At 50.8% G+C, this 11,677-nt stretch overlaps 1 protein-coding gene across 3 annotated transcripts in view; it reads right to left on the bottom strand.

The window, feature by feature from the left end:
• Nucleotides 1-951: 951 nt before the first annotated feature.
• The window catches only part of FGF12 (fibroblast growth factor 12), a 281,344-nt gene continuing 270,618 nt past the window's right edge, over nucleotides 952-11,677 (bottom strand). For all 3 annotated transcript variants that reach the window (XM_005302887.5, XM_005302886.3, XM_005302885.5), the window contains exons 4-5: nucleotides 9,971-10,169; nucleotides 952-1,363 (exon numbers count right to left, since the gene is read on the bottom strand). In XM_005302887.5, the coding sequence (XP_005302944.1) occupies nucleotides 1,245-1,363; nucleotides 9,971-10,169 (318 nt within the window). In that variant the 3' untranslated portion in view covers nucleotides 952-1,244. The remainder of the gene's footprint in view (nucleotides 1,364-9,970; nucleotides 10,170-11,677) is intronic.

Raw genomic sequence — 11,677 nt, 5'->3', positions numbered from 1 at the left:
TGCCAGGGAGCTGGGGCGGACCGACTGCTCGGACAATGAGAATCCAGGGGACACCCAACTCCTAGGGATTGTGTCGGGCCCCCGACTGGTCATGCAGCTCTGTGGAGATGTTCAGGGCCTCGCAGGGGGACCCTCGGCTTGGGACTCGAACATGGACTGAGTGAAAAATATAGGGAGCATAAGAGTGCTCGCTGAGAGGTCAGCTGATTGGTAAGGAAAATGTTCTAGTATCCCCTCTCCCTCTCCCCACCTTCCCCTCTCTCTGCCCCACTCCTCAGACCCCTCTTTCTCTCTCCCATGTGCACATACACCCCGCAAATACTGAGCTCTTCCTCCTTTCTACTCAACAGCAGGTATTTTTCTAGCTTTATTTCCTCTCCACCAATTCGATGTTCTAACCCCTAATAAACATAACCATTTCCCCTGGTGGGACCTGAAAACCTAGTTCTGAACGTCTTCTGGCACCTACTAACAGTAAAAAATGTTGTGTGGAGGAGGAAGGCATAAAGCTCTCTCTCCATCTTCAAACGTGCTCAAATACCGGTAGCAACAACAAACAACTACATGCTGCGCTACCAGGATTGGCAAAGCCAATTGCACAATCGCTAGTTCAGGGCCTGTGACTGTCAGAATCCTCATTCGGATGGGCCATATTTTATTAATATTAGAGGAAACAGAATCATAATCCATCCTTCCCTTTTCTGCCCTGTGGAAACCCAGTCCATCTGCTTGGGAAAAGGACTGGAATGATGTGGGTTTGTGCGTGAGAGCAAAGAATAACACAAAAGCACAGAGAAGTCAGTTTTTAGAGCCTGGCTTGTTTTCAGCATATCATGTGTTAAGTTCAATTCTCCAAAAGCTTTTTTTATTTTTAAAGGTAACATCTTTATTGTTATTATTATTATTATGTATTAGTTAATAATTATTTATTATTACTATGCAGAGAAGAGATTTTTCCTTTTGATCAAAGAGCAAACAGTTTGCGTTTAAAATGTTAATGGAGTCCTGATTTAAAACATTTTTTCTTCGTTTTTTTTTTTTTTTTGAAACGTTGCAACAGGCAAGATTTGGGAGTCGATTTCCTCATCCTACACGAAGAAAGATGTTTGAGTTCAGAATCCTAGCCGCTACCGGTAGGTCCTGCCTTGCTCAGTTTCTTGTCGTCTCGGTGTGGTTTCGCTGGCAGGGTGGGGAGGTGAGTGGGAAGGGAAGAATTGGAAGAGAGGGAGAGGGGTGTTTGTCAGTTATGTCGAGTCCTGGTTAACAACTTTGCCTCCGTTCATGGTTGGTGTCCCTGAACTTTTTCTTGAGCGTCCTTGTTTTTCTCCAATTTCATGCAGCGATGGCTCTCTGTACATGCACACTGCAAACAGAAAGGGCGACAATTAGCTTTCACACTATCCCAGAGACAGAGTTCTTGGACCACAATTAGCATTTGCTTATGTGTGGGGCATTTTTTCCCTAAACTAGTCTCCTCCTCCCCTGCCCCCTTTCCCGCCACACACACGCAGATAAGCCTGAATATCCCAGTAATATATTCCTTTATTATTCATGGTTCTCTGCCTGTGCTGGCAGTCAGACCCTTTTAAATCTACCCCCTCCCAGAGGCACAAATACAAGTGAAGGATTTCTGGTCTCTCACAGATAAGGCTCTTTACTCTCCATGTTTTTTATGACATACAAATATATACACACATAAAATGAACATCTCGATTCACAACATTGCACATTAGCTCACAATGGCAATATTAGCAGCAGATCAACGAGTTAGCCCTTTCCCCGTCCTTAATCTCTGACAAGAAACAATGAGACCCCCAAAACTAACAAGGAATAGTGTCCCTAGCCTCTGTCAGAGGGTGGAGATGGATGGCAGGAGAGAGATCACTTGATCATTGCCTGTTAGGTTCACTCCCTCTGGGGCACCTGGCATTGGCCACTGTCGGTAGACAGGATACTGGGCTAGATGGACCTTTGGTCTGACCCAGTACAGCCGTTCTTATGTTCTTAACAAACTTTTGCATCCTGGCCCACCTTGCAGGGACTTCAAGCTCCAGATTGTGGTTCCAACTGAAACCCACTTTGTCCCCTCCAGCCATAAACAGAGCATTTCAGTCAGTGTCTCTGCTATTTAACTCACTGCAGACCAGAATATGCCATGCTCTTAAGTGGCTGTGCAGCAAAGTAGGAAGGAGAAAGGATCCCCTCCCTTGGGTGGCCATGTAGGAGGTGCGGGCATCGCAGGTCTGGGAGAAACACTTCCCCGCTTCCCCTGGGAGCAACCTGGTGGGGAGTGGACAGAGCCGTGACTCTGTGCCGCCCCTTCCCCCCATGAGGCAGTCAGCAGAAGGGGCTGGCCATGCAGGAAGGGGAGTTTATGGCCTCCTATAAAAAGCTGCCCTATTACTCCTCCCTGCAGTGCAGCTGGAGAGACAAGGAGAAATTGTCCCTCTCTGAGACCCAGCACCAGCCCACACCCTGCCTGGGGCGATGTGCCTACCCGCTGTCTCTTTCTAAGGGCTGCATGTGTATAGCATGATCTAGCCCTGAGAAAGGCAGGAGTACACACAGACTCAGTGCTGAATAAGGGTCTCAGGAGTTAGCGCCATGAGGCCACTCTTCAACCCGGCATTGCTCTAAGAGTCACCAAAATAGCCATGTTTCAAGGCCCAATATGCTGGGGACGAGAATGAGAGACGGGGTCAGCTTGCAAATCTCCCCCCGCCCCATTCTGGGGATGTTAGGCCTGATCCTGCCAGCCTTACATCTTTGCCTGTGCAAAGCAGGCCGTCCGTCCGTCCGTCCCGAGTTGCTAGAGAATTGTCGTGGAAACGACTGCGGACAGTGTAAAGCAGGGGAGAAGCGAGCCTGCAACGCTTCGGTTCTGGCTCATCGTCAAGAACATAAACACAACATAAAACAAACTAATTCCGTTCCAAAATAGCTGAAGAAATGAAAACAGTCTTCATCTACAGAAAGATGAATTGAGTCCTTATGTTTATAGCCTTTCCCTGATTTAGGAATAACTCCTGCCACTTAGGGCTAGATTGAAATGGCACGGGTACTTTGCATTTTACTCCGATCTAGATAAACATTTAGAGTGAGGCATAACAATACAAGGCAGAGATGAAGTGCCGTCAGGTGTGCACTAATGTAACTGATGTTGCATTGCAAACTTGACCAATGAAAAATACTATTTTGACCATACCGCACCTTCCCTCCAAGGCTCTCCAAGCACTTTAAATACACACAATAACTAGGCCTCATCACACCCCTTTGAGGTAGGTAAAATGATCAAGAAAACCATTTTCAGATGGAAAAAGAAAAGCAAAGAGAATAAGGAACTTACCCAAGTTTGCACATTGAGTCAGTGCCAGAACTGGGCATAAAATCTAGGAATTCTGCCCTGCCGGCCACGAGACTGACACAAACTGTGCACACATCCATGTCATCACCATTACTGCCAAATAGCCCCTGCCTGGGTTGCTTCGCTTTTGCCTTGCACATAGCATCATCATTTGCCTCCACTCCAAGTGCTCCCCATGCGCCCCAGTAGCTCTGGGCTGCCCCTTGGGCTAGGCAGTGAAGGATCAACGTTTGACTTGTGGGCTAGTCCCACAGCTTTGGCAGTCGCGTGAGTGTGAAATGGCGGAGGGCCGGGTGGCGAAATCAGCCTCTCACATCTCCTGCTGTCCCTCACAATTCCCATCTCCACTAGCTTTGGAGCTGGAATCCCATTCACCCAGGGACAGGTTGGTTCAATGAGTCACTCAGCTATCAGGCAAAGCAGGCTATCCATAGGGCAAACTGGTTCAGTCTTGTCAATAAGCCACAACTAATGCTCTCTTGTGCACCACATACCCACACGGGAGTTTCCTTCCCTGCCAGGAGCACCTTGTATGTACAAGTGAAGGGCACTGCTTACAGAACAACCCCAGAGCACCCCCACCGCACTGCACCTCGCTTTGCTGGCATGCTAGTGAGGCATCCAAAGCTGTGGGGAAAATGGCATCTCCGGGGACAGAAGCAAGAACAACAATCCTACGTAAATAGCACGCTCTCGTCATGGGCTAATTAGGCCTCCCAGCACCTCTTGATAAGCAATGAAGCCTGTGCATGGTCCATAGTTCTGATGGGGCACATGACGGAGGTTCCGGGAACCCAGAAGTTTGGTTCACCGGATCTCAGATCAAGGGGGCTAATGCTGGGGGGCTTGAGACTCCCCTTTCTCGCTCCGCTGTAAATCAGGTGTCGCTCCACGACAGGAGGTGGAGATCCCAGTGTGCTGGGAGAAAGCTGGTGGTGCTGAGAGCACAGCCCAGGCCTATATGTGTATGTCTGCCTTCCACGGGAGTGCAGTTAGCTGTTTGGAGCCATCCAGCTGACGCACTGTATTGGACGTAGCCAAAGAGGGGGAAGGAATTAATGCTCAAAGAGAGAGAGTGCAAGAATCGATCCCCTTCACAAACAGATTCTCCCACATTATTGATCTCGTGCCTGGAAAGTGGATAACGATGCTGAGAGAGAATAATGGCAGAACTAACTTAACTCTATAATAACCGACTGGAGCAAGTCCCCCACCATACACATTTCCCTGTCCCTCCCCGCTTCTGCCATATAATCCCACATCCCCATTTCATTGGGCACTGTTGGCTGCTGGGCGTCCGAGCAGCACACACCACTTGGGAGCTCTCACGCCAATGGGAGCACCGTGTAGAAGCACCAAACTCCACCTCCCTACTCTAGTGGGTGCAGCACAGCTGGGGAGGGAACAGTACATGCCCCTGGCTCTGCCCCAGACCTGGCTCGCCCCACCCATAGCATCATTGGAGGGACGCCACCACTCCACATGCAGAACTTTCCCCGGGGTGTCGCCCCCCCGAGACATGGGAGGAGGGTCACTTGTGTTAGTCAATGCTCCACTGAAGAGATTTAATTGACTTAACACCAGATGTGGGAAGGGAGTCAGGTCATCATGCACCTTGGTTTTCTGCCTTAATGAATGCAATGAAGGCTGGAAGGAAATCCCAGCTGATGTGAGTTGCAGACGGTTGAGCTCGTCTCTACCTGGCAGCTAAACACGCAGGACGCCGCCAAATGGAACCACAGCACGTCCATGGGTGACAGCACTTTTATTACCAAACGCCAAGGAAACACCTGCTGAAAGTGATCCCTCTTCTTCCTTCAGGATCTAGCTTGAGGGTTTCAGTGGGAGCCCAGCGAAGCAAGCGTGGGAGAGACTCTGTGCGAAATCCTGCATTTCTAGGGCCCCGACAACACAAGAAAACCAGCTGTGTTTAGCAAAGGCTAATGAACAGGTTTTTAGATGCTGCTTCTTCTTAGCATATGCACAACATGCCTCAGGTGGCACGTGACCAGGATTCATCCCAAATTTGGTCCGCTGGTTGGATCATTAGCTGCCCCGGCCTGGGCCAGGTACTGACGGGCAGTGTGACGTGAATGCTGACCCATGCCCCCCTAAATGCTGTTCAGCGCCTACTAGAAGCAAAGACAATGATCTGTGTTTACTGGGGCTGAACTCACTACATCTTCCTAATGCGGACAGCGCCTGGGAGAGAAATTCCCCCTTGCCACTTCACCGTGGCGACAGAGGGCTCTGATTTAGCAGAACTGGAGTAGTTCCACAATGGGAAAGGGGTTGGGGAAGAGTCGGGGGCCTCTGTATGATGCCCCTTGCACCCCAGCCTGCCAGGAAGGCAGGGAGGTGGTAGGACCGGGCGACCCACGGGCCATTCACCACCACAGAGGAGGTCTGCCCAAACCAAGCTGCAATAGCAGGCCTGGGGCCTCTGTGCTGAGTGAAGGAAGAGCTGCACGCTGGTTCCAGGGCCTAGTGCTAGGAAAGGGGAAATGCGGGAACTTTAGAGAGTGAAGCAGGAAATACCCCCACCAAGGGGCAGAGTGGATATAAGCAGCCAAGTATTCCCACTGTATCCAAAGCCAATGGCAGGGAATGGAAAGACTCCCATTGGCTTGGGGGGGGGGGGGGGGGGAGGGGCAAAGGATCGGTTCCGTCCCTGAGGCTGTAGACAGAGATTGAAATGGCTTTAAAAGGTTGTACCGGGCCCAAGCGGTGATTCCACGCATGCCAATTGGCCTGGCTCAGGCCGCAAGCTCACGTCTTAATGACTCCTTGAGTTCAGGCCACAGCAACCAAACATTACAATATCTAAAGAAGTGTGCAGTGGGTGTGTTTGTATCCCAAACTGGCACCTTGCCATACATTAACTAAGGATCCCCAAATACCCTTCAGGTTGTAGGACGTGAAAGCATTTTTGTAGCGTCACCGGGCCTTAAAATTTGCCTCTTCTGTATTGAAAAGCCATTTTAAGGCATTTTTGGAGGTGTTTTGCGTTTATTAGTTTTCTGCCTGTTAGCACTTGTACTGGAGAACTTCTGAATCCAGAAGCAACCGTTTTACCAGTTGAAGTAAAATAACACATTTCCCTTAGCTGTTAGCTATTGGAGCACGGAGCTTTTGGTGTTTTTGCAGTTCTTGTTTAAACTAAGCTGCCGTGTAGTTTTGTGCACACTGGTAAACTGCTGCCAAGTTTCACCCCAGAGGTGGCTGCCATTCAGTGGTGGGTGACGTGATTTCTGTATATGTAGTTTGTGATGCCTCTCTTCTCCAGCAGGCAAAAATCCTCCTCAACAGACACACCGCCCAGCACTAACTCTCATGGCCTTCATGGGGGTCACATTCCCAAATGAAGAGGAAGGCTGGTTCAATGGTTAAGGCACTAGCCTTGGTCTTGGAATACCTGGCTTCCATTCCCAGTTCTACCACAGATTTCCTGTGTGACCTTGGGTGTGTCTCTTAATCGCTCTGTGCCTCAGTTCCCCCTCTTCAGAATAGAGATAATAGCCTTGCCCTGCTGTAGGGGCATTTCAAGGGTCAGAGGGAGGTCAGACCAAAGAGGCAGAGGTAGAAAGGGAACTGCAGAAGAGAAGCGGCTAGGAGGGAGGGTCTCCTGCAGTGGTCCCTGGAGAAGACAGCTGGGGCTTTGGGAGAAGGCAAGGAGAGCAGCCTAGCTCTTGCATTTCCTCCTGCTGCCCCAACAACAGAAAGGGACAGTACCTCCGGGGGGAGGGGCTGTGCCCACTATCAGGCAGGGGGTAAGATTTGTTTTTGTGTTAGGGTTTTTGTAACTTTGTGTTAATAAAGAAACTAGACCCCAAGCAGGGCTGCGATTGGATGAGCAAGACTGGGTGGAGTTTTGAAGAAGGGAAAGTGAGGCAGTGCCCTGTGGAGGTCCCTCTGGCCACGAGGGCTGCTCAGACAGGAGCCACCCTACTACGGTCACCCACAAAGGATCGGGGTGCTCTAGGGCTACAAAACCAGGATGAGAGGTAAACAGTCCCACACGCAGCCTTGGGGGAGAACGGTGCTATACAGGTCACCTCCTTCCGTCCCCCGGCCCCTAGAGGGCATCCGGGGTCTTCACCCTGGCCGGGAAGTTCCCGTAAAATATTCTGTGCCCATCTCAGATTCATGGGTGGGGGTGGAACGGAGCCAACTTCACTCCAACCCCTCTGCTGCCGACCACTCATCTTCGGCTTGGGAACAGAGCCCTCCGCGCACCGCGGCCCCAGACAGCGGAAGGCTTTGGCAGGCTGACACGTGCCTTTGCTTGGGGGGCAGCCAACTCTTGGATGCAGCAGCGGGCGGCAAAGCAGCCCGGGGGAGGACTCCTTAAAGCGGCTGCCGGGCTCTAAAGTGCTCGCCTGCTCGCTCTGGAGGACAGCGACGACCGACGCTCGCGCCGGCGGAGGCATGCAGGCGAGGGAAAGGAACGCCAGGGCCGCGCTGGGCTTTCGGAAACCGAAGCAGCAGCAGCAGCATCTACTGTAATGAGAATGCAGCCCTGAGTCAGGCCTCTGTGCCTCCCAGCTGTGTGGCATCCATCTCCCAGTGACATCCGCCCACCGTGCACCGACTGGGCCCCGCGCGAAAACCCAAATACTTAGCAGCAAACGGAATCGCTCGCTTTAAGGGACCCCCCACCGCACACAGCCAGGCAGCACCGAAATACCTGCCACAAGGGCAAACCCAGCTGCTGTTGGGGAAACCACTCCAGTCCCAAACGGACTGGGGACGGGGGGTGAAGAGGAGACAGAAAAGAAAGCGGTGGGGGCGGCCAGGTGAGATAAACAGGCCGGCTGCATACTCCAGTGGCGGCCATTGTGGGCTCCAGGGAGGGAGTCCCACAAATGAGCATCCTCGACTCAGAGCCAGTGACTGGCAGGCGCAGAGGCTCAGGCCTAGGTTCTGCATCGGTTTGGGGAGAAGGGTTTGCAGGGGAGTTCACATGTGGTCTGGAATTCATCTGTCTCAGCCACCTGCCTGAAGGGGTTTCCTGACATTCATCTCCACTCTTCAGAGAGCCCAACCTCCTCCTCCACGCAAAGGACAACGCATTCTGGGAGCAGCACCGAAAAGCTGAAGCCATTTCCGCCCTTGCTCTGAGCCCCTGACAGCTCCAGAGTCAGAGCCTGGGCTCTGTTCTGCTATTTCTGTTAGCAAGAGAGAAAACGCTTCCTAATTCAAACCATCCATCCCAGGCAAACCCCCCAGCAGTGCCTCGGGTGCCTGCACGCCGGCTGCACTGGTGTTAGATTGGTGCCGCGGTGTGTGCAGGCTCCTAGAAGGGTAACGCTGGTTCTATCAGTCCAGCTTGTGCAAGTAAATTTACCACCACAAGCTAAATTGCTGTAAACCGGGTTTAAGCCGACATACGTGTCCACACACTCAGTGCCACTGGCCTAACTACATCAGGGTAAAAACTGCACCTTTAGTTACACTGGCGGAATTGTGTGTGTTGACCAGCCCTCAGCATCTCTCTCTCGCTCTTATTTTCTTTCCTCCCTCCTTTCCTTTTGCCCTGATACGAAGTTTGGTTCTGGATTTCAGCCACTCATGCTAGGCAGAGTATCAGCGTCTGTCAGGGGTTTGTCTGCCCGCAAGTTTGCATCGGCTATCAGTGCAAAGCCCGTGTGGACAGTCTTACGTCAGCTTTTTGCGGTTTAACTGTAACCCATTGCTAACAGAGTTCAGCTAAACTGAAATAAGTGTGCTTTAAACCAAACGGCCTCATGCCCTGGCTGAATGAAACCAGTTTAAAACCCCCCACTTTTAGGGAGCAGGTGTAACTCTGGGTGAGTAGACAAGCCCTGGCAGGTGTGGAAGACATGGAGAAGCTGGAGAGAGCAATGCTAACCCATTGAAATGTTCTTGTCTTAGGTAAATATTTCTGACACTGACAATACAGATCTAGGCCCCTCCCTCCTCCTTGAGGAATCTCTGTTGGGAACAAGACCATTCACTTTTCGTCATCCAGCAGGAGGAAAGCTCTGGGTTTGTTTCCAATGGAAAGTTAGTGCCTGTGAAAGGCACTAGGGTGAATAACCCTGGGGACCACAGGATGGGTGCATCAAGGCGAGCTGCCCCCGGGGTGTCAGGACAGGCTGGGTAGTTCGTTGTCTATGTCCCGGCTTTCTCACCGGAGACACATTCTGCAAGGTGGATACCCAGGTGACTCGGAATTGGACTGAGATTTCCCCAGACTCTTGACAAGGGCTTCCAAGGAGCTATCAGAGATGGCAACACATTGTGGCCACTTCAGACAAAGGTTGTATTTGAACTTATGACCTAGGTACAAAGTTCGACCATCCCTGTACTATGCTCTTTACTCAGCCCGTGGCCCCCGTTTGGTTGGGGTTTACAGCTCGTTCTCTAGTAACCCAACCTGCCGGCTTGCGTTTTGGACGCACTGCAGGGCTCACAGCAAAGGCAGACAGGCTCCAGTATTGATGTTGCAGCGTGTTTCAACTCGGAAGCTCTTACACCGCTGTCCCGGTCTGCTGAACTATGGTACAGTCCGCCTCCCCTCTACCCCTTACCCCCCGGGGCTCACATCTGCCCCATGGGACAGAACGTGGGAACTTTCCATACCTTCAATGGGTTTGGGTACAAAATGGGACGAGGCTTTGGTTTTTTTCACCCGGTTCCCCTTCATAATTTGACCTTCTTTATTGAGCCCCAGGAACCACGCTCGTCCAGACTCCTGCTGCCGATACAGTGTGGAAGAATAAATAACGTAGTAGTTTTCAAAGACCGATTCCTTAAATTTGCACTCTGGTGTGAAAATCTCCTGCAGGGAGAGAGAGAACACAAAGCAATGGAAGGAATTAATCACTAATCACTTAAACCAGGCATCACTGGGAGATAATCAATGTTCTCTGTTGTTACAGCCAGTTTAATGAGAGAGAGAGAGAGAAATATACAGAGAGAGCAGTAATATAGGGAGAGCAAGAATATGTAGATCTAGAAACTATCCCCTAAAATGGAAGGCTCTATGGTTGATTGTGAACCATACCCCTATGCTGTTAAGAGAGCTTGCAGTGGATGTGCTTTCAAAGTGCTTGCACACCCAGCTTGCACAGATATGGGCCATTGCACATCCAAGCCTGGATCAGCGGGTGCAAGGAGCCCTGGAGAGTTTTGGAAGCCCTGTGGCTGGGTGTTTCTGTAGGAGCAATCTAGAGTGTGTTTGATAATTGCCGTGTAAAAGGGGGGGGGCCGCAGCATCACGGCTCTGTCACTCCTCTTCTTTTCCGGTCTCTGCCTGGTCTCCCCAACAAGGTCTGCAAGCGTGTGGCTGCCAGCATCAGAAACAGCGATCTCACTAAACAAATGCAGAATCCATCTTCTGGCAAAAGGCCGCTGTGAAGGGAGGGGGTGCAAGGGATGATAAGAGATGGGGGTTTAAACCACAAATTGCATTTTATTTTTTAAAAAGTGGGGCACTGAGGAGATGAGAGAACAAAGCCTGGAAATGTTTGAATACGAAAAAAAAACAGATAAATGAAAATTGGTTTTAAAATGTAACCCCCATTTCCCCAGTCCCAACAGCCCTGGGCTCAGTCCTGACCAAGAAGCGAAAATGGCTAGAAAGAGACAGCATTCGATCCCTGCTCCTGCGACAGCCCCTCCAGACCCTTCAGTGAGGCTGCCAACATGCTCTCTACCCACCACAATTAAAAGGGAGCCTTTGGAGCTTTCAGTATCACTCCGGGTTATAGTACCTATCCCCAAGTGGTTTGGGGGGATTACATAAACTATTGCTGGTATGGCAATAAATCTGATACGCAACAGACCTGCATGGGCAGTCGGCCTTGAAGCCAGAGAAGATAAAGTGCAGCAGAAAATGTCCAGTTCCTGGCTGCATGTAGTGAAGTCGATACCAATCATTAGCACCGCACACATTGAAAATGAAAAAAACCAACCCAAATCAATGGATTGTTTGGCCGTGTGTGATGCAATCTCTCTGGTTTCCTTAAAAATCAGTATTTCTGAGGGTGAGAGGAGGGGATGCAATGGGACCAGAATGGCCTTCCCCAGTCCTTTAGAAAGGTATATGAGGCAGTTTTCCAGTTATCAGTGTTTCAGGCAATCTCCCGATATCGGTTCTCTATAGTCACTGCCGTGACGGGCAGACACAAAACACCCAGCCATTGCCCCGACTTGGAGTACACAGCTTACGTGGGGTGGAGACACAGGCCTCTTATATTGGTGTTTCCCCCTCAACTCTGCAGTGACCAATTCTGTGCTCTAAGATCTGTGAGAGTTGAGTGCTGGGCCACACACACTAACAAAGAA

Source organism: Chrysemys picta, chromosome 9, assembly GCF_011386835.1.
Source record: "Chrysemys picta bellii isolate R12L10 chromosome 9, ASM1138683v2, whole genome shotgun sequence".
NCBI classification, from domain to species: domain Eukaryota; kingdom Metazoa; phylum Chordata; order Testudines; family Emydidae; genus Chrysemys; species Chrysemys picta.
Note: the sequence above shows the minus strand (reverse complement) of the source record. Positions and strands in the feature narration are given on the sequence as shown.